Source organism: Drosophila sulfurigaster, chromosome 3 (assembly GCF_023558435.1).
Source record: "Drosophila sulfurigaster albostrigata strain 15112-1811.04 chromosome 3, ASM2355843v2, whole genome shotgun sequence".
Taxonomy (NCBI): Eukaryota; Metazoa; Arthropoda; class Insecta; order Diptera; family Drosophilidae; genus Drosophila; species Drosophila sulfurigaster.
In genome coordinates, this window is record NC_084883.1 from 52,239,920 (window position 1) to 52,262,172 (window position 22,253).

Below are 22,253 nucleotides of genomic sequence, written 5' to 3' on the forward strand. Positions count from 1 at the left end.
AGCGATGTGCCAAAGTCGTGCCGTGTCGTGTTTGTTTCTATCGTTTATCGATATACCAAACTGTTGAGGAGGTTGATTTGAAAAGTATTTTGCTTACAAATAATACAAATTGATTTCATTTCAGGCACACTCCATTTTTATTGTTAATTCACCAAATTTATTACTATAACAATATGTTATCTACACTAAAAACGCTATCTAAAGCTATATAGTACACAATAGCATTTCAGTTGATTTGATCTCTGAAAAGAATTGCGTTCATCTTTTTGTTCTTCCTAGTTCTTAGAATTTAGGACAAATGCAAAAATATATTATAGCAGTTTTCCTGTACTCAACTTGCGCGTAGGCATTTTATGAAATGTTTAGACCAGACTGAAGCCCTGAGTTTGCTGTATCGCTTGCAGTAGCTTATATTTGAGTCGCTCCTTGGTCTTATAACGTGGCAGATCCAACAGATTGAAGCATGTGTGGGCAACGGGAAGGCTGCGTTCGTTTTGGGTGGGTTGTATTATAATCTATTGACATGGAAAATAATAATATAATTAGCAGCTTAAACAAAACAGTTGGCAATTAAATTATACCTTGATGGCTTTCATACCCTGAATGGGTATGCGATCTGAGCCTGTCAAATACAGCAGGAATTTCTTCTTGTCAGCGTCGGTCAGATCGTGAAAGACTTCCCAAAACCATTGCACCGTTTCATCGGCGGACGTGTAGCCTTCCTTGTAATCACAATTATCCTCCAGTGCCTGCCAATCGTATTCCTCGTTCCCAGTGACAACGGCCATCAGTTCCTCTGGGTGGAAGAGAGTCATAACATTGCCTGAACAGACCTTCATGAAACCCTTGTGAAAGGCACGATAATGCACCTCAACGGATTCGTTAAATATGAAATCCACATAGAGATCAACAAACTCCTGCCTGTTCTCAATTGTGACGGCAATCTGACCGCCATTAGGCTTCAGAGGTTTTGTTTCTGGCTCGCCGAAAATGTCGCGCGTTATCTCAAATGTCAAATCGAATGTGTCCTTAAAGTCATCACCCTCATAATCGAGCAGGGATTGCAAGGAATTCGCCTCTGCAGGCGACATCTCACGTAAATCGCTTAAATTGACAGGTTTCTCCAGAAGCTTCTTATAGAGAGCCAGTGGAAAAGGCAGGTTGATAATGATGAAATTGTAGATGGCCAAGCCACAAAGAACACCGATGAGGAAGTACATGTTCTCCGTTTCGAAGCTCACGTCCGCAAACCACATGACACGAGAGTCTTCGAACTCTTTGAACATGCCGTACTTGGGATCAATGAGATCCTTCAGCAGCAGCATAAAGAACTCCTTACGGACACCGCCGGCATCTTCGGCTTCCTCGCCGTGAAACTTGATTCGCAGCGGTTTTTTGAGATCCCTTTGACTGTAGCGTTGCAGTTCACGCAAAGAGTCTTGCACGATATTCTCTCGTGTCACATTCAAGACAATAAACTGAGAATTATGTCCGTACTGAAGCAGTGTCATGATATTCTACAAACAAACGAAAATAAGTAAATAAACACAAAAATTGTTATACACTTAATCACATTCATCGAGTTCGCAATGGCGGATTGCATTTGAAGCGCTTGATCAGCTTGCAGCAGCGACGTCTTGGCAGACGCATCGAATAGGAATGGAAAACGACAGATGTTGAATGGCTGTGACGAATCCGACAATACCCAGTATAGATATTCTCGCTGCACATCCACATAATCGGTCAGATCCGGCAACTGAAAGTGTTGATAGTTGAGACGATCTTCACGTAATTCGTTAATGGTCGTCAGCTTATACAGCATGAGCAGCACTATATCCAAATCTGCATTGCGTGGCATGACCTACCATCAATGGCATTCAATCATTAGTATTATGTACAGCAAATAGAAATTCAGCGACTCACCATTCTGCCATAATGCTGATCGCGATGATTGTAATCGATGACCTCGAGACCCATCTTAAAGCGAATGATGTGCATCACAACGTGAAGATAATTGTTCACCATTTGCTCAAAATACTCGAGAGGCATATCAGTCCACCATTTCTTGAGCACCTTGTATGGATTCTCCGTCAGATTGATGAAGGCATGGGCAAAGGGAACGTGCAGTGTCTTGTAGTGCTTGGAATTACCAAACTCATGATAGAGTGGCAGTAATATATAGATACGCAAGCTTTCCGCATCCGGCGGCGAGGCGACCAACGAGCCTATCAACTCCTTCGTCAGGTTCTCCCAGATCTACAAAAGAATTCGACATTTGAATGTTTGCCACTCTGTGCTTCAACTTTTGACTAAAGTGTACCACTTGCTTGATGCTCTCATTTTCCACTTTGCGTAAATTGTCGAACGCCAGTTGAGCTTTCTTCAGATCCAAGCCATAGTTGCGTGACGAGCAGGCGAAATGCTTGTCCTCATCCACTAAAAACGAACCATTAATACAGGCCTGACTCTTAAAGATCAGCTCCATGGAGTGCAGTAGATCAAGATCGCTTTGATCGCCCTCCTTGAAGCGAGTGCATTGTTTTGTGTCCTCCGCCGTCAGCTTCAGAATCTGTGATTTGGGTCTGCAAATTGAAGAGAGAAATTAGAACAGCGTGTAATAATCATATTATGATTTGCTCACAGGTAAATGCGACAGTCGGTGGGCGGCACTTTGTCCACGTAGTACGATGTGGTCACAATCGATTGATCACCGCCCGAGAAGATCTGACGAATGACCACCGAAGCCTGAGCAGCATTCGATTGCAGCAATGCAGAGCCACTGGGCGACACCCAAGGACCAACCACAACCTGTGGCAGGTTCAAGTTCTTGGTGCCACGTGTTCCCAGCTGCCCCGAGCTGCCCAAACCGAAGCCATAGATGCGGCCCCGCGATGGCACCAATGCCAGCGTGTGACGACTGCCGCAGGTCACCTGTGAAATGGTGCTGCCCATGAGCTCGACCACCATGCGCGGCAGCATCTCGTTGGCATTGTAGCCATGTCCCAGCTGTCCATATGCTCCAGCGCCGCAAGTGAAAACGCCTCCCTCGTTGGTCAAGAAGACGGAGAACTCATCGCCACAGGCAACAAAACGCACGCCAAGCGTGCGCAGAGTTTTCAGCTGTGTGGGATAAGCACGATTCGTCTCATCATTGAGTCCCAGTTGGCCGCAATTATTACTGCCCCAACCGAAGACAGCGGCGGACTTGGAGATGACAAACGAGTGATTGCCGCCACAGGCAATTGTTGCAACTGGAATGCCCAGCAATGAGTTCAACAGCATGGGACGATTGGAGTCGTATAGCTCATGGGGTGACTGCACACCTAGTTGACCACACTGATTGGAACCCCATGTATAGACCTCGCCACCTGGAAAGGAATAGAGTTGTGGAATAGTTTAAAGACAAAAGTTATAAATCTTAGGAAGTCTTTAGGATACCTTTTTGGTAGGCTTTAACTAAGGCTTAGATAAATCTATTATTTAAGACTTTAGTAAATAGATTTGTCTAATAATTTGAACTTAACTGACAAATATGCAAAAAGTGGCATAAGTTCTATTTTTGTGGTTTTGAAATTCCTTATTCTATTTAAAATGCAATTAAGGTTTATGTTTATAATAAACACATATTGAAATACATTCTTCAGAATTTTAATTATTTCTATTTTCGATCACACTTTTGTATAATGCAATTCAATAATAATGTTGCAGACACAAAAATTTATATATAATGGGACTTCCCCAAAAAGAGAAAGAAATAAACTTGCCATATAACATATACATATGTATGTATGTATCTGTAGTATGTATGTAATTGGCTACTAGAAAGTTAGGATTAACTCTGATTATCGAATTTACTTACCGCTGGTTAACGCCATGCTATGATTCTTGCCACACGCCACTTGGACGACAGTCTTGGAGAGCAGAGCACGCACAATTTTGGGCAGCTCGTTGGCCTGATTGTTGGCATGCCCCAGCTGACCCAACTCGTTGCCACCCCAGCTGAGCACCTGACCCCAATCGGTTAGAGCCATCGAGTGTCGACTGCCGCAGGCAATCTGACTTATCACATAATCCTGTAGTTCGGGAATTTCCACTAGAATAAAAAAAAAGAGTTGTTATGAGGGGCAGGCTGTGAAGTGTACTCACGAACTGTATAACATGCAACATGTGGTGAAATGTGGAAGGGGAATGAAAGGGAGGGACAAGTAGTGTACCAACGAGAATGGAATTTGTTGTACATACGAAATGGGCACATACGTGGCCTTTTGGTGGGCAGATCGTGTCCTAGCTGCGAGTAATCATTGCTGCCGCAAGCATAAACCTTTCCGCTGGTCGTCAGGAAGAGCGTATGACCATGACCGCATGCAATCTGTACCACCGACGAATCCGGTTTCCACGGTATTTTTCTGGGCGTCAATATCTAAAGCAGAGATGACGAAAAATTCAAAATCTATTTCAATCCAAAGCGGAATCTCATATGTTTACCTGTTCATCCTCAATGCCGCCCAGACCCAATTGGCCATGGGATGTGTTGCCCCAGCAGTACAATTCCATGGTGCTTCACTCACCCTTTCTACCCCCTTTTTCCAAAGCAGTTATATTCGTTGTATTTGTATGTGTGTGCTTATTGTAATCTATTGTAATCACTTTTGCCACTCTGTAGCCGCTGTCCAATTTGTTGTGATATCGCCGAAAGTTCGAGAATGCTTCCACAAAGTTGAGGCAACATTCTTTACTTTTATTTGTTTTAGCTTTTATTCCCCTACACACACAACTGCATTTCCAATAAGATGCACTGCAGCAGAGAATATATTTTTCATGCACTTGGAAACTACCTGGTTCGATTTATTGACACATTGAGTATGTGTCTGTTTTTAACACGAAATGGATTAAAGCTTTAAAGTCGAATGCTCTTCTAGAAACAAATAGCAAATTATAACAAATCAAAACCGCAACAACAACAAAAGAAACCAACAAATAATAAACGGGACTGCCAACTGTTTGGCACGGCTAAAAGTCCCAAGCAACTAGATGCAACTGCCCTCGACTATCGATAACAATCGATATCGAAGAGACAGGCTGTTAATGCGATTAGTAGTTGTAACTTGAGAATCTTTCCAAAGAATATTTATCATTGAAAAGTGTTTAATATAATTTTGCAAATTCTTCTTGTCATTTAAAAAATTATTCAATAAACATAAGTAAATAAATTGCCACGGTTCTGATTATCGATGGGAGAGTGGACAGCGCCATTTAGAGCAGTTGGCAAATTCTAGCCGGCGAAATAAGTAAGCTGATGACTGAACTCTGCCCTTTTTGTGTGCAATTAAAATTTACAACAGTAGATTAAAGCCAAAAAGGCAACCGTATAGCTGCCATCATATTGGTGATTAACCCGCGTAATTGAAAAATACAAAAGTTAACGGTCTTTGAAGTGGGTTAGTGCTATTTTAAAAACCGGTTGCAGCGAGGGAAAAGTCTCATTGATTTTCACCTGTTTATGGTATTATTTGGTCATCATCGAACAGTTGTTCGTTGTTTGTTGCCACGCCAACAAAAACATAAGGAAGGAAAATGCAGGAAGCGTTTGTAAACATAAATAATATACCCACGCACATTATAACGTGGGGCAAATGGATTGAAGAGTCGCTCAACGATACCAAGGAATTGGTTATTTGCATAACAGGTAATCCGGGATTACCTGGATTCTACACAGAGTTTGGCGATGCACTGCGAAAGGAGCTGGGCTCCAGTGGACAAAATTTACCAGTGTGGGTGATAGGTAAAGTACAATCCTAGACATCTGGATTTAAAACCAGTAATTTTCCCATTTTAATCTAACTCTTCCTTCAAGGTCACGCTGGCCATGATGATCCTCCCGCCGCCAGCATACGCGAAGTGCCCCAACTGAGTGGCAATCAAGAGCTGTTCAATTTGGACGGTCAAATTACGCACAAAATCGAGTTCATTAAGAAGTATGTGCCGCGTGATGTGAAAATACATTTGATTGGTCACTCGATTGGCGCCTGGATGATACTCCAGCTGCTGCAGGAGCAGGAGATAAGGCAGCGAGTCAAAAAGTGTTACATGCTTTTCCCCACCATCGAACGCATGATGGAATCACCCAATGGCTGGCTCTTCACCAAGATCGCTATGCCGTTATATTCCGTCTTTGGTTACGTGTTTTTCACGTTTTTCAATGTGCTCCCCGTTTGGTTACGAATCCTGCTCATTCAAATCTATTTCCTCATCTTTTCCATTCCCAAACAATTCACGGGCACGGCTCTAAAGTACACCAAGGCATCGGTGGCCGAGAAAGTTGTCTTCTTGGCCGACGATGAAATGGCCCGAGTCCGTGGTTTACAACGCGAGCTGGTGCAGGAGAATTTAGGGCTGTTAACGTTCTATTATGGCACCACAGATGGCTGGGTGCCTGTGTCCTACTATGAGCAACTGAAGCAGAAATTTCCCCAGGTGGATGCAAAGCTAGACAGCAAGAAGATTGCTCACGCCTTTGTGCTGCGTCATTCCAAACCGATGGCCACTATTGTCAGCAACATGATACAGCAAAATGTGCAATCCAACTGAGTTGCAAGTGTTGTCAGTTAGCCAATTGTTGCCTAATCTTAATTAAGTTTGTAAGCGTAAAAGTAGCTCTCTCGAAATTTCTTTCCAGACAGATGCATTGTGAATACAAATACCATTTTAAAGTTGGTAGAGAAATATACACGAAAACGAACATTATTTTAACTTGTTGTTTTTGTATCTTTAATTGCATTGCAAGTCTTTTGCAGTTGCTTCATTTAACATTTGCATTTTGAAATTGTACAAAGAAAGGATTGGGGCATCAATCAGCTATCAATTGCTGGCCGGCGATCCAGAACGGGAGCGTGACGGCGATCGGGAGCCGGAACCAGAGCGTGAGCGTGACCTGGATTTGGACTTCGACTTCGACTTGGAGCGGGAACGTGAATGCGAACGAGAACGTGAACGAGATGGCGACTTGGAGCCAGAACGGGAGCGAGAACGTGAACGGGAGCCCGACTTCGAACGAGAGCCAGACTTGGAGCGTGAACGAGAACGGGAGCGAGAGCCGGATTTGGAGCGTGTTCGCGAACGTGACTTGGAACGCGAACGATCCGATTCGCCGCCAGATTCAATGCGATTCTTGGCACGCTTGCGCTGAGCAACGCCATCGCTTTCACTGCCGCTGCCACTGCGACTCCTGCTGCGTTTGCGTCCCCGATCGCTGCCACTTCCACTTGCGCTCCGACTACGGCTACGACTGCCGCTCTTTCGGCTGCCGGAGCGACTGCGATTGCTGCCACTGGCGCTGCCCGAACGACTGCCGGACTTGCTCCTACTCCTGCTGCGACTTCTGCTCCGCTTGCCGTCGCTCTCCGACTCGCTGGTCGAGATGGTCTCCTTGGACACAATCTTGAGCCGCTGCTTGCCCGACAGCTTCTCCTTCGACTCCTTGACAGCCTTAGCTGCCTGTTGCTTCTTCTTCTTGCGCTTCTTGTCGCCGCCGCCGCGTCCGCCAGATTCCTCTTCGCTATCGCTCTCATATTTCTCCGTCTTGCGTTTGCGTCCGCCACTTCCCTTCTTGCGCTCCCCTTTGCTCTTCTTCTTCGCTGGACGTTCATTGCCTTCGCCACCGCCCCCTCCATCTCCGCTGTCGGTACCGGAAATGTAGTCATCCTTGCGCGGTCGTCCGCTGCCCTTTTTGCGCTCCTTTTCGGTAGGTGCATCGGCTATAATCAGCAAATTCTTGGTCTTCTCCACGTACTCCTGTCGCTTGGCCAGCAATTGATCTTTTGTTGTCTTTGCTTCCTCCTCACGACGCTTGCGTTGCTCCGCCACCTTCAGCTTGAAGGCTTCACGCTCCTCCTCTTGGCGACGTCGCAGCGTGCGCTCCTCCTCATCGATACGACGAGCGCGTCCCACATGATACTGCGCCTGCGACAACAGATCCTGACATGTGTTGGCCTCCACGGCAGCCACTTCGATGTTGAATCGCGTCTTGTCGCCGTGCACTGACAAGTATTGGAAATACTTGTGCGCCAGCTCCAGTTCATGCACCGCCTGCAACACCACTTCCAGTGTGGACTTCTCATCCTTAAGTATGGCCATGGCCAGGCGCGACAGCACCACAGCAATGTTGAATAGCAGCACCGTATCCTGGGGCGCAACGCGACGCGCCTTCAGCAACACAGCCTTGGCCTCGACCAGCTTGTTGGCGCGGAGATAGGCACGAGCGAGGTACTGCATCACCTCAACGTTGTTGTGCTTGTAGAACTTCTTCATGCAATTCTCGTACATCTGAATGGCGCTAATGTATTGCTTCTGCTCCACATAGACGTGGGCAATGTTCAGCCACACGTCGCAGAAGTCCGCGGTGGCTTCACGCACCTGGGCGAAGATGTCACGCGCCTCAATGACGCATCCCTTGTGGGCGAGGACGGCGCCAATGCCATTGGTGGCCCAAATGTTACGTGGATCAGTGCGCAGAACCTGCAAAAAAAAAGTTCAAAAGGTTAAAATTGATAACAAGAGAGAGATGGCAATTGAAGCGTTTTGGTTTTAGATAACAATGTGAACTTGATGAAGAAAGTGAACCGTATAAAGAACAAAAATTCTTGTTCGTAAACTCGAATAATGTTTATATAGTAGCGTTATCAATAAATTAGATTATTTCTGTTTAAAGTTCAATATGAATCATTTGAATTTCGAACCAAAACATAAGGTTTACCTTCTCAAACTATTTTGCTTCAATCTCTTCTCGCTTACCTGCTTGAAAATGGCCAACGCCTTCTCCTGATGCTTGCGTTCCTTCTCCTTGTCGCGACTGGGCTGATGCAGCGTTTGCAGCGAGAAATTGCCCAGCGCAATCAACGAATACGCATCCGAAGCTGTTGCCGGATTCTTCAATATAGTTTCAAAGTTCTTTTGGCCGAGAGCAAACTGCATTTTGGCCAAATGCAAATTGCCCAACAATGATCTAGCATCGGGATTATCATTGTTGATGTTCAGCGCATCCTTGAAGAAATCGGAGGCCACAAAGATTAAACCCTTGTCACGAGCCATGCAACCCAAACGTAGATAGCAATCAATGTAATTGGGATGCTCCTGGAGAATCTCCTTGTATAGTTTATCGGCCACATCAAAGCTGCTCATGGCCTCGTTTAAGCGTGCCAAATTGTACTTCATCGTGACTTGAATGGACTCGTAGTACTTGACATCTTTATCCATTTCGGAGCTGGCGTGTTGCAACGCAGACTCCAACGTATCCTTGGCCATTTTCAGATTGCCCAAACGATAGTGCAGAGAAGCGACATTGTTTTGAATTTCCGCCGGAATCTCATACTTAGCTTTGTCTCGCAAAATGCTGGACGCAGTGCCATAGGCATTAAGCGAGGCTTGCAGATCATTCTGCTCCAAGATCTGTGCCAATTCAATCCAGGCCTCAATGTCCTCGGGAAACTGTTCGGTGACCTTCTTAAGATGAGTCTTCGCCATGTCGCGCTTGGTCTGCGAATTGGAGTGCGCATAGAGTGAGCCCAGAATCTTCATGGTCTCGTAGTTGCCTGGCTGAATCTTCAGCACCTTCTCGAAGCACTGAGCAGCCTGTAAAATGAAGAAAATGATATTAAATCTGTTTAATTCAGTGATAAAACTTTACTTACATTCTCTGTGTCACCGCGATAGATGTACATCTGGCCCAGTCCATAGTGGGGCAGCACAAAGTTGGCCGGCGCAATCTGCGTGGACTGATAATAGTACTGGAAAGCCTGATCGTAATCGCTCTGGGCATGAAAACTGCGCGCCAGTTGATAACAACTCTCGGCACGCATCGCCTCGTTCTCCGTGTTGTGGAAAGCATGCAGAGCCAGATGATGCACCTTTTGATAGTCCTTTTTGAAGAAGAAATGATTAGCCAAATGATTCAAGACCATCGGATTGGCATTGTCAATAGTGTAGGCTTTGGACAGCATCTGCACACCGAGCTTATTGGACTCCGGCTCCAGTTGATTGAGCTTGAGTACCGCCAGACCAATCAAGGCGCCCACACACTGCTGATCCAGCTGCAGGGCACGCTCAAAGGCCAGCTTGGCCTTCTCGGCATTGCCCATCTTGAGGAAACAATGCGCCATGCCAATGCGCACATTGGCCGGGCAATTGGGATTCGTTCGCAGTGCTTTCTTGTAGAATGCCATGGCACCGCGATAGTCCTTGCGATTGAACGCAATACACGCTTTGCCCAGCAGCGATGGAATATTCGAGGGCGACTGATTCAACACAAAATTGAACTGAGCATCTGCCTGATCCATTTTATCGCCCTCAAGCAGACAGAAGTAGGCGCGGCCGAGCAAATGGCTTTGATCGTACATAATGATCTTATCCGCACTCGTGTACAGATTGGTGGCCTTCATGAAGAGCTCGCGTTTCTTGTCCTTAGACTTTTCACGATACGCCTCCTGCACGTAGTGGGCGGCCAACATGTCGAGGGCACGCATTTGATCCGTTTTAAAGTCACGGTAGTCCTTGGTGCCCTTTTCACGTGCTGCCTCCAGCAGCGTAATGAAGTCATCAGTCTTCTTTTGCTTGTAGTAAGCCAACTGCAGAAAAGTCACAATTGGATATGAGCTGGAGAGGATTATTTATTTATTGCTATACGTACAGCCACATTAACCCAGACGTGCAGTGGAGCACGCTCCTGCAGCAGAATGCTAAACACTTCCGAGCATTCTGGCAATTGATCCGGATCCACCTCGATAACCTGTAAGCATATTTTTCATGGTATCATTTTTTTTTTTTTGCAAACGCGGTCGCGTTGTTGAGGATGCTGCTTGTGAAGCTTCTCAAAACTCACTTCGTCTGTGTCCTGCAGCGGAATTTCGATGCATGTGGACATTATGGCGGCTGGCGTGGCTCGCGGGCCAAACACTTGGGCAAATTAAACGCGTATTTTCGCTACGAAAATCACAACTTATATTTCTTTTAATGCGGTACCCGAAAAGAAAACATTCACACTCCGGCGAGTTGCGATGCTCGTCGAGTAGAGTTGCTTATTCGATTTATCGATATTTTTTGCAGTCAAATATATAAATAATAAATAATAATAAAAAATAATTATTTTCAATTTTAGTTTAAGACTTATAAATAAATCTACTTTGTTTCTACATTTCCAATGCATTTCCATATTTTTCAATATTTCCAATGCCTATGTATTAATATATGGTATATACCATATACCACATATTCAATCGTTTAAGGTCTCACTACCAAAGTGCTATCGATAGTTAGGCACGAGCTGTTGTGAGTTGGCAGTGCATAGTGTATTATTGATAAAAAATAATGTAGCAAAATACAAATAAATAGTAAAATTAATAAAAAAGTTCAAAATTTAAAGCGAGAAATGTGCTAGATCAATCAAATAACAAAATGCACGCGTGTGTCCGGCGGGTGGGCGTGTGCCAAGTGGGCGCCACAACAGCAGCAGCAATAACAACAATAGCAAGGGAAGTATACAAACAAAGTCAAACAGATGTTCACAGGCACTTACGTAACGGCTGTCGAGGCTACGTAAAATTGGCGCAAAATTGCACACGAGACAACAACAACAACAATCAGCTGCTCAGCCGACGACCCATTCAACCGACGACAGCCGCACAGTTAACAACAACAAAATACTCTCGCTATTCGGCAAGCACAATAATGAATTCGTATTGCAAGGAATTAACGTTGATGGACTACGACATCATTGGCTTCGATCTCGATGGCACGCTTTTGCGCTACGATCTGCTGGAGATGTCGACATTAATCTACAATGTGCTCAAGCAATATCTGGTGGAGCACAAAGGTTACTCGCCGGCGCTGTTGACTCAGCAGCTGGACCTTGACTTCTTGCAGAAGGGTTTAATGTTGGACGGCACGCGTGGCAATGTGCTGAAGCTGAGCAATGAGGCACAAGTGCTGCGTGCCACACACGGCACGCGGCTCCTTAGCGATGCAGAGATTGTGGCCATCTATGGCCCAGAACGACGTTGGGATGTCACCACAGCCTTCTACAATGATCCACTGTCCACGTGGAATGGTCCGGCTGCACTGCAGATGCGTGCACTGATGGACTACTTTGATATGCCCGCTGCTCTGGTGTTTGCCCAGGCTGTGGACTTGGTGGACAAAGCAGCAGGCGGCGCAGTCAAGGAGTATCGAGTGTGGCATGATCTGCTCGATGGTCTGATGCACAACTACAGTCGGGATAACTTCAGCAACGACAAGAGTCTCTACTTTAAGGCCATGCGGGCGGAGCCACAACGCTATGTACTCCAAAGCAGCCGAAAGCTGATTGATTGGCTGCGTGAGCTGCGCGCCAATGGCAAGAAACTGTTTCTGCTCACCGGCTCCAACATTGACTTTGCCAATCTGACTGCAACTCAGGCGCTGGGCGCCGATTGGCAGCAGCAATTTGATTTTGTGCTGACGTTTGCCAAGAAACCCGGATTCTTTACCATGCAGCGTCCTTTCATGGCCGTGGATGCGGATGCCAAGCGTGAGGTGCCCAACAGTGAGCTGAGTCTGCAGGCGGATTTGAAGCTGGGCGAGATCTATTCGCAGGGCAACTGGCATCAGTTGCATCAGGCCATGGCCAAGCTGTTGAACAAGGAGACGAGCGAGGCGCGTGCTTTGTATTTCGGGGACAACATCATCCAGGACGTCTATACGCCGGTCAAGCATCGGGACTTTGATACGGTGGCCATTGTGGAGGAGTTGTCAATGGTGGATCAACAGAACTACGCCTTCAATGCGGTGGTCTCATCCAATTTCTGGGATTCCTATTTCATCATTAACAACACGCCGACTCTTTGGTCCGGTTTCATCGCCAACTACGCACAGATCTGTGTGTCGTCCATGGAACAAATGGCTGCTTTGTCGCCCACCGAGCGCATTGTGTCCAACAATGTGAATGGCTTCTATCCAACACTGCCCAAGCAATTGCTGAGTACCAACCTAACGACCTCTTGGCATGGCGGCAGCATTTAATGAATCAGAATGAAGATGGATGATGGTGATAAGCAACCTGATGACGTTGACCTGACGTTGATAACCTGCTCGCGAACTGCATTCAATTTGAAGTACAATAAAAAGCCATAGAGATTGTTAACCCTTATACTATATAATGCATCTTATAATAGAACATTTTTCGACTCAGGCATTGTTGTGGCCTATAAAGTGTATTTCCAACTCTATTTGCAAGTGCAACAAGTTCTTAATATTTTATTTTAATTCAAGACGAGAGATTCAAAACAGATTCTATCAAAAGTGAATACGTTTTAAAAATTTTAAAATGTTTTTAAGTTTCTGAAGCATATTTATTTTTGATATAATCTTTCAATTTCTCATCTTGAATTCAAATTAAATAACAAGATGCAGTTGCATTTTAAAATAGTAAAAGTATTACCCTAAAAATTGTATTTTTCTCAATTGAATTTCAAGTATTGTGAATTGTATTTATAACCACAAGATTCAATTGAAATTAATCCTGAAAAACTAGAAACTGTTATATACAATATATTGTGGAAATTCTGTGGGATATTATTCCCCTTTTATGACATACTCTTGTGTTTTATAAATTTTGTTTATCGCAATTTCGAAAATTTCTGAAATGTATTTGTAAATGCAACAATTTCATTACGTGATTCAATTGCGAATTAATCTCGAAAAACTATAAACTTGTATATATGATATATTCTTTTATAACACATTCAATCCAAAATTTGTATGCGCTATAAATTGTGCTGATTCTGTGGGATTCAATTAACTATTATTCCCCTTTATGATACGCTCTTGTTTATTTCAAGTATTGTGAAATGTATTCGTAGTGCAACAATTTAATCATGAGATTCAATTAGAATTAATCCCGAATAACTGTTATACTCGATATGTACATACATATATACATAGTTGTGCTACAATTTATAACTGTTATAATCTATACTTTTAACAACTTATGAGGTTTATGCAATTGCCCTATTTTCAAATATTTTTATAAGCACTTGTAAGTGCATCAATTGGAATTCGAGGCGATATACATATATATAGATTATTTACAACCAACAACTGTTGTGTTCCATAAATTGTATATTTTTGCATATTGTGTGCAATGAAATTCCAAGAATTTCTAAATGAAAATTGTCTGAAAGAGAAACACGCAATTGTTTTGTAATTCAAATATTTTCTCGAGGTTGAATTCGCTTGAATCAAATAATTCGATGAACTAACAAGAGTATTAAACTCAGATATTGTTATATCCCGTAAAGAGTAGAATTTTGAAGCTGTTCCTATCAAATTTGTATTTCGAAATTAAATTCAAAATAACAATCTCGAAATTGTAAAATTTTCCAACCTAATCGTCAATGTTGTAAATGGAAATTTGCCTTTGTAAACAAAACCCTTTAATATACGATCCCAGAGAGGCTTAGCTAATAACTAAAACTAACTAAAGACTTGCCAAAAGTCACTTTTAAATATAGTATTTTTCGTATTGAATTTTTCATATAGAATTTATATAGTTAAAAAGTTGAATTATATCCATAGATAAAGAAAATGCCTCATAAAAGAATTACTAATTTCGACAAATAAAATGCAACTTGCTTTAAATATGTAAAACAAAGTATAAAAAGGAAACTATAAATAACTATAACACTATACAGTATATACTCTATTACTATACAGTATATACTATACAATACAGTGTATACTATAACAAAAGTCATTTTAATATATAGTATTTTTCATAAAGAATTTTTATAAATAGTTAAAAGTTTAATTATACCCGTGCTTCTTTACATCTGTAAGTCTAAATAAATAACGAACAATGTCGCATAACATTTACATTAATTTCGAAAAATACAATGCAAGCTAAAATACAATATGTTTTTGCAACTTTTGTGACCATTTGAAATACCCAAAAGGAAAATGAATAATACAGTAAACTGTACACCTGACAACAAGTAGTGGAAAATTGATGCAAATTGAGCTAATTGGCTGGCAGCTTAAATGTTTTAAATGATTCGCTCAACAGCTAAAGCGATGCCCATGCCACCGCCAATGCAGAGGGAGGCGATGCCACGACGTCCGCCAGTGCGTTCCAGAGCGTAGAGCAACGTGACAAGCACACGTGCACCTGAAGCACCAATTGGATGACCCAAAGCAATTGCGCCGCCATTCACATTCACCTTGCTGCTATCCAGTTGGAGGCACTGCAGCACAGCCAGCGATTGGGCAGCGAATGCTTCATTCAGCTCATACAGATCCACATCATCGCGACTCCAGTTGAGCTTCGTTAGCTAACAAAATATAAATCTTCAATAAGTTTCCACTATTTGTAGACTATTCAATGACTTACCAAAGCCTCCACCGCTGTCACTGGACCCAGTCCCATTACGTTGGGCTCAATGCCGCTTTGCGTCCAGCCCACAATCTTGGCCAGCGGCTTGAGACCACGCTTGTTCACCTCCTCGCCCGACATGAGCAGCAACGCAGCCGCTGAATCATTCACGCCCGAAGCATTTCCAGGCGTTACGGTGCCATTCTCCTTGAAGGCAGCGCGCAGCTTTTGTAAACCTTCCACGCTGCTGTCCGCCTTAATGTACTCATCCTTGGCAAACTGTGTGGTACCCTTGCGATCCTTAATCTCCACTGACACAATCTCCTTATCAAAGAAGCCTTGTTGTTGTGCGTGGCCAGCACGTTGCTGGGATTGCACAGCAAACGCATCTTGAGCCTCGCGGGTTATTTGATACTTTGCAGCGAGATTCTCGGCCGTGACTCCCATGTGTATCAGATCCATGGCATCGGTCAGGCCATCATTCAGCAGTGAATCCACCATGCTAGCAGCGCCCAATTTAACGCCCGCACGCAGATGAAGTGTGTGTGGTGCCAAAGACATGTTTTCCTGGCCGCCGGCAATGACAATTTGAGCATCTCCTGATCTGATGGCCTGGTAGCCAAGCGTTACAGTTCTAAGAAGGGAAACGTGTGGTTAATAAATGCTGCATTTCGAAATAAATGTTAAATATGTGTTTGAAAGCTGCAATTGGTTTGCGTCTGCGCTAAGCACTGATTGAAGTACATGCTATGTGGACTGTGATCAGTTCAGTTAAGGTTTCAATCCATGCTAAGGTTTCCCATAACTAGTTTCAGGAGCTCAATTAGCACTTCTCATGCATTCATAAGTTTATCAAAAAGTCTTCCCAATCTTTCCAATACTCACTTCAAGCCGCTGCCGCAGAGCATATTGATGCCATAGGCGGGCACTTCGATGGGCAGTCCGGCTTTGAGAGAAGCTTGACGTGCCGGATTTTGACCTTGACCCGCCGTGAGTGCCTGCACGATAAAAGTAAGCAATTGCAGTATTTTTGGTGGCATTTACATAACAATCAAATTAGCATTCATATAGAATAGACTTTTGTACCTGGCCCATGATGACTTCGTTGACTTGAGCAGCCTCGACATTGGCCCTGCGCAGCACCTCTTTGATCACCACACTGCCCAGATCGGATGCCTTGAGTTTAGAAAGTGTGCCATTGAAGCTACCTAAAAGAGAGAAAGTTTTGTTTGTTGTTGTTGAGTGTTTGTGTGTTTTTGGGAATATTGCATCACTTTTCTATGAAAATCATGTTGTTTACCAATTGGTGTACGCGCTGCAGATACAATGTACACGTCAGACATGGTTGGCAATCAAAAAGATCGAGCAAATGTTTATAATATTTCAAAAGAAATAGGCAATAAATATAGCGCGCACGAACGTGTTGCTTCTTAGCTGTTGTTGCTGTTGCTGCAGTCAGCGCGTTTAAACAATTGGCTTCACACCGGCGAAAACCCCATTCACAGTAACGAATTCGCCGTGCCGATAGACTCTGCGTGCTACGGTGACACCTGCAAGACAATCGATTAGTCAACAGATTATTTGAACTTTTGTTTAATAATTAAAATTAATAAATATTATTACTGCCAACACAATTTAATATTAGCTGCATCTTTAAGTAAGAAATACGTTAATTTTTTTAAATAACTTGAATTTCCTTAGCCCATTCCTTTTCTTAGTTGTTGCTGCATTTAATAACTTTTTATGAATTATAAGCCAAATAAAAATAATCATATGTTTTATATTATTTGTTATTTTTACTGACATAATTAATAAAATAATTGACGATGTTCATTTGATTTATTTATTTACAAACTCTTCAGACAATCGATAGCCGAAACCGGCAACCACATCGATAAGCGGTATAAGCGATTATTGCTTCTTACGCTATCGATGTGTTGTTATATCGATACGATATCAGGCAGTACACAGAAAATTATTTTTTTTGCTGCATAAAAAACGCACAAAACGCGCATTAAAAACGCAAATATAACAAGCGCGCCCATCCTGCGACTGCCAGACAGGTTGCGAGCGATAAGATATTGCTAGTGAGGATCGAAAAGTCGACGTTTTAGGGAGCCGCACCAACAGGAACAACAGCAGTAGCAGCAGCAACAGCCCCAGCCCTCGCCCAACAGCAACAACAACAACGCCAACACCACCCTAACCAAAGACAACTACAACAACACTACAACTACACAAAGCAGCGGCAGCAAACGCAACAAATATGCAGGCGATTAAGTGTGTCGTCGTAGGCGACGGTGCCGTGGGTAAGACTTGCCTGCTCATCAGCTATACGACAAATGCCTTCCCCGGCGAATACATACCCACCGTATTCGATAACTATTCGGCCAATGTGATGGTCGATGCGAAACCGATTAACTTGGGATTATGGGATACGGCCGGTCAAGAGGATTACGATCGGTTGCGTCCACTGTCGTATCCACAGACCGATGTCTTTCTCATTTGCTTCTCGCTCGTGAATCCGGCATCGTTTGAGAACGTGCGCGCCAAATGGTATCCCGAGGTGCGTCACCATTGTCCCAGCACACCGATCATTTTGGTGGGCACCAAGCTGGATTTGCGCGACGATAAGAATACGATTGAGAAGCTGCGCGACAAGAAACTGGCGCCCATCACATATCCCCAGGGTCTGGCCATGGCCAAGGAGATTGGCGCTGTGAAGTATTTGGAGTGCTCGGCGCTGACGCAAAAGGGATTGAAGACGGTGTTCGATGAGGCCATCAGATCGGTGCTTTGCCCTGTTCTGCAGCCCAAGTCGAAGCGTAAATGCGCCTTGCTCTAATTTTAAGAGAAGCACACACACACCGCCACACACACACACACACACTGAGAAAGAGAGATGGAGAAGGAACACCCACGAAGCATTGTATTTGTATTTTGTCGTCAAGTCTATTTAATAACGTAACATTATTAACTAATAACAAATTATGTAACTTAAGCAGCAAGCAGCCAGCACGCTGAGAAAGTAAGCCAGAGTCAAAGATAGAGAGATTGGAGAGTGGAGAGTTGAAAGTTGAAAGTGTGCCCAGGTGCAGGAAGTTTGAAGGAATATAATCCTGTGCCGTTATTTTTGCTTTGTTAAAACTTGCCCACACACACACACAGACTCTCATAAACAACACACACACTTGGGAAAACCGAATTTTCTACTAACTTTACAAGTTCTGTTTCTGTTTCCTGTTAATTCGTCCTTTGTCGTTTTCTTCACTTGTTTCGTTTCGTGTGTTTTTGTTTACTTCCCTTTAAAATTTCCTCCTCCTTACTAATTTCAACCATGTGCATTAATTTGAACTAAAAGTTAATTAAAAATTAATGTTGTAAAACCAAAAACAAAACAAAAAAAAAACTATAAAATGAAGGAACTTTATAGAAGGAAAATTGTATCTAAGGAGCCGAATAGTCGCAACAGCATAAAACTGAAAAAGGAAAATGTGTTTTTTCAATCGCCTCTTAATGTAGATGATGAGTATGATGATGATGATGATGATAAAGTCAGTAAACGTTCCATTGCAATTACAATTTAAAGAAAGAAAAACAAATATGATAACTATACACATATTGTATTTAGATGTTTGATTGACAAAATAAAACTGTTGCTGAGAATCGAAGATAGAAGCTGGAATATGGCAAAGATTAGGCAGAATATTATAGAAAGAAAAAAGAAAATCACACAAACACATACAAAAATATAAATACTATAAATGTAAAAGTCAAAGTGAGAGATTTGATAAATCTTGATGCCCAAGTTGGGATGCAATTCCTAAATGGCATCTCGCGCAATTTCCGTATATTGTGGAACCAACAACTTTTTAATTGCTACATCCAGGAGCTACATAATAATAATATTAATAAGATAATGTCCTTCGTATACTATGTACATGTACTGATTTAAAATACACACAAAGAAAAACCACAGAAAACAAAAAAACAACTTTCGAGTACTTTGTATTTTAAATAACGAAAAAAACGTCGAGAAATAAAGCCGCAACAAATTAATAACATACATAAAATACATACATAAATGTGTCAATGGAATTCAAAATAAAGCATATAAAAAAAACTATATAATTGTATATTGACTGCAATATAAATAATTACAGCTTTACTTGAAGCTACAATTTACAAGACTTATTACCTCATAAAGGCATTTCAAGAAAAAGGTAAGTCTACCTGAATATAATAAATCAATTTGGTTGTAAATACGTATTCATTTTATTATACGTTTATTTAGTCGGAATTTTTATTTAATTTTTGAAAGAACAACATTTTTGAAACACTTTCACTTTTTTTCTTATACAATTTTTAGTTCTGTTATTGTTATACATAGTTTTTATTTCAGACCCATTTATATACATTTTATATTTTATGTAGCAGATAAAATAATTTATTTGATTCAGAAGATAATGAGGAAATGTTTATTTGTTACCTTTTCATAAGAAGGAACAAAAAATTGCTACAAGTTTTTCGGAATTGAATTCAAATTTATGGTAATACTATCTGCGATGTGGCAAAACAATCTTAAAACCTTTTTTCGCTTTTTGGCAAGCTTATATATTATTTATTGTATTCATTATCATTCAACTAATTCTAATTTTTTAATATATTTATTTATTTAGAAGTCTCTATATATGAAATCTCTAATTGGAAACTGCATCTTGAAAGTATATAATCTTGAGTAAATAAATGAAATACTTCCCTTTGTTTTTATATCTGAAATTGCATTTAAACTCCGCCACCCCCAAGTCATCAATCAAAAAACCGATAAGGGGATTCCAATTTAAGTATTTCCCCAAATTTTAATGACCAAATGAATTGTAGAAAACTGCATCTTGAATACCCCTCATGTCTACATACATATATATTTTTATATAGTGAGCAAAATTTCCAGCGACCTCAACAGGTCTCCATTGGTTTTCAATTTCAACATTCATTGACAATTTTGCTTATCACAGCAAAAAAATGAAAAGATTGAAAGCATACAAAGAAATGAAATCAGCGTCCAAAGCGAGAGATTTGGAATTAATGTTGTAGTTGTAGTAGTTGTTGTTATTGTTGCTGTTGGAATGTTCTCGCAGCTGGAAATTAATCGAGCACAGCGGCGCAACAACAAAAGCGTTTTATGTTTATGTTACAGAGGCGGACGCCTTCTACACATGTCACTCTCTATGAGTGTGTGTGTGTGTGAGTGAGTGCATATGCATGTGTGTGTGTGTGTGAGTATCTATCTGTGTCCATGACGTGTCCATAAACAGTGAAATTATGAATACACTCGTCTTCGTCTCTCCCCCTCTTCTCATCCACTATCACGCCATGGACCAATCGCCAAGAAGCTGTGCAGCTGACGTGGATGTTTTTTCAATGAAAATGCTGGGCAACAAATCAATTTAACATCATAATGAATGAATATAAGCTAAGAAGTCTGTTGTTATTATTATTAATGCACTTTCGTCAGAGTAGTTGATTATGTGGCTGTTGTTTACTTAATCGCTAAATTTATTTGGCATTCGAGTTGGGAGTTTAAATCTCTCTCATTCCGTTTAGAACTCATCGTGGCGCGCCAAAGCTTCGCCAAAATCTGTGGCTTGGGAACCCACAAACACATCGTATTTGTCGAGCACCTCGTCCTTGGTCAGCTGCTCATCATGATCCACATCTGCCTCGAATATCAAATGCTTTGCCTCGCTCTCGGCATGATCGAAATCATTGGGCACAATCCATTGACGGATCTCGGTCTCTGTCAGATAACCATCTCCATCGAGATCGCGATGCTTGGTGAATGCTTCACGCTCCGCGAGCACCCATTCGGGTTCCTCTTCATTGGCTTCGGAGGGGCGATACATGTCACCAATGTATTCGTCCACAGAGATTTTGCCATCCTTATCTTTGTCCAGATCATCGGTTGTCTCTTGCAGCACCAGGTCACGCATGCTGGGATGCTCTTCGGGATGCAGAAAAGCTGTGAACTCTTCGCGCGTCAGTTTGTCATCGAGATCCAGATCGGCGACGGCCCAGCGACGACGATCGCGTGCCAACATGCTCTTATAAGAGACGCCTACAAAATTTATATTATTATACAAATTCTCAAAGGTATTTTAAAGGTTTTACCATTCTCCTCCTGCTCCAGCTCTTCTTTGTCCAAGACATCCATGAAGCCGTAGACAGTCTTGCGATAAACCTCCCAGCTGATCGTCTCATTGTTTTCCGGATTATTCTTTCGCCACACGCGTCCCACATCTTCGTCGATGTAGCGACGTTGTGTGAATTTAATCCAATTCTTAAGCTCGGCCAGAGTTATGAAACCATCCTTATCTTCGTCAATGCGATCCACAATTACACCCAGACGTCGCTTGCTCTCCTCAGGCGTCAGTTCATCGAACTTCTTGGCCTCATCAGCGCCCAGAAAGGCTTCGTGGTCGTACTGTTGATTGTGTTGGTCGCCCTCGAAGTGTTTGTGGTGAAGCGAGTCGTGCTCCAGTGGATCGTGTGGCAACTCACCGGCCGGTATGCTGGATGCTGCGGCAATGCTTATCGCTCCAGCAACAAGTAAAACAAATAATCCAATTCTCATTTTGCTGACGAGTTTGTCAACCGCTCGCTTTGAGTATTCAAACAAAAGTGAAGTCTAGTTGGAGCAAACGCACAGAATGAAGCTTCGCAAAGTATCGATGCCCGTAGGGTATGATACTTTTTGAATTCGAAATGCTTCAGCTTATCGAATATGTATCGATAACTTTCATTACACAGCGCTTCTTGAAACAATCTTTTATCGTCAAGATATTCATAAATAATATTGTTA

The 22,253-nt window shown here is 42.5% G+C and overlaps 7 protein-coding genes across 8 annotated transcripts; 3 read left to right on the top strand and 4 right to left on the bottom strand.

Moving 5' to 3' along the window:
* Window positions 1-113: 113 nt before the first annotated feature.
* On the bottom strand, window positions 114-4,986 carry LOC133840679 (probable E3 ubiquitin-protein ligase HERC4). Of its 2 annotated transcripts, none has more exons than XM_062272635.1 (9): window positions 4,486-4,986; window positions 4,243-4,420; window positions 3,860-4,093; window positions 2,642-3,368; window positions 2,321-2,582; window positions 1,924-2,256; window positions 1,574-1,861; window positions 582-1,517; window positions 114-515 (listed from the first exon to the last, which is right to left on the bottom strand). In XM_062272635.1, exons 1-9 carry the CDS (start codon window positions 4,552-4,554, stop codon window positions 363-365), a joined length of 3,180 nt encoding a protein of 1,059 aa, XP_062128619.1. In that variant the 5' UTR covers window positions 4,555-4,986; the 3' UTR covers window positions 114-362. The 2 variants fall into 2 exon arrangements, with proteins under 2 accessions (XP_062128619.1, XP_062128620.1); XM_062272636.1 differs by having other exon boundaries at window positions 4,258-4,420; window positions 4,486-4,985.
* Window positions 4,987-5,157: 171 nt separating this feature from the next.
* On the top strand, window positions 5,158-6,744 carry LOC133840687 (lipid droplet-associated hydrolase). The gene is made up of 2 exons (XM_062272646.1): window positions 5,158-5,782; window positions 5,855-6,744. The coding sequence occupies exons 1-2, from the start codon at window positions 5,575-5,577 to the stop codon at window positions 6,586-6,588; spliced, it is 942 nt and encodes a 313-aa protein (XP_062128630.1). The 5' UTR covers window positions 5,158-5,574; the 3' UTR covers window positions 6,589-6,744.
* Window positions 6,718-11,052, bottom strand: LOC133840678 (RNA polymerase-associated protein CTR9 homolog). The gene is made up of 5 exons (XM_062272634.1): window positions 10,874-11,052; window positions 10,682-10,780; window positions 9,687-10,619; window positions 8,791-9,627; window positions 6,718-8,514 (listed from the first exon to the last, which is right to left on the bottom strand). The coding sequence occupies exons 1-5, from the start codon at window positions 10,913-10,915 to the stop codon at window positions 6,859-6,861; spliced, it is 3,567 nt and encodes a 1,188-aa protein (XP_062128618.1). The 5' UTR covers window positions 10,916-11,052; the 3' UTR covers window positions 6,718-6,858.
* Window positions 11,053-11,310: 258 nt separating this feature from the next.
* On the top strand, window positions 11,311-13,357 carry LOC133840683 (5'-nucleotidase domain-containing protein 1). Its single transcript, XM_062272643.1, has one exon. The coding sequence runs from the start codon at window positions 11,446-11,448 to the stop codon at window positions 13,045-13,047; it is 1,602 nt and encodes a 533-aa protein (XP_062128627.1). The 5' UTR covers window positions 11,311-11,445; the 3' UTR covers window positions 13,048-13,357.
* A 1,422-nt stretch (window positions 13,358-14,779) lies between these two features.
* LOC133840684 (acetyl-CoA acetyltransferase, cytosolic) lies at window positions 14,780-16,881 on the bottom strand. Its single transcript, XM_062272644.1, has 5 exons — window positions 16,695-16,881; window positions 16,481-16,602; window positions 16,280-16,392; window positions 15,413-16,028; window positions 14,780-15,353 (listed from the first exon to the last, which is right to left on the bottom strand). The coding sequence occupies exons 1-5, from the start codon at window positions 16,735-16,737 to the stop codon at window positions 15,069-15,071; spliced, it is 1,179 nt and encodes a 392-aa protein (XP_062128628.1). The 5' UTR covers window positions 16,738-16,881; the 3' UTR covers window positions 14,780-15,068.
* A 450-nt stretch (window positions 16,882-17,331) lies between these two features.
* On the top strand, window positions 17,332-19,388 carry LOC133840689 (ras-related protein Rac1). The gene has a single exon (XM_062272648.1). It carries the CDS (start codon window positions 17,661-17,663, stop codon window positions 18,237-18,239), a length of 579 nt encoding a protein of 192 aa, XP_062128632.1. The 5' UTR covers window positions 17,332-17,660; the 3' UTR covers window positions 18,240-19,388.
* Window positions 19,389-20,863: 1,475 nt separating this feature from the next.
* On the bottom strand, window positions 20,864-22,089 carry LOC133842662 (calumenin-B). Its single transcript, XM_062275857.1, has 2 exons — window positions 21,563-22,089; window positions 20,864-21,509 (listed from the first exon to the last, which is right to left on the bottom strand). Exons 1-2 carry the CDS (start codon window positions 22,023-22,025, stop codon window positions 20,995-20,997), a joined length of 978 nt encoding a protein of 325 aa, XP_062131841.1. The 5' UTR covers window positions 22,026-22,089; the 3' UTR covers window positions 20,864-20,994.
* Between the last annotated feature and the right edge of the window lie 164 nt (window positions 22,090-22,253).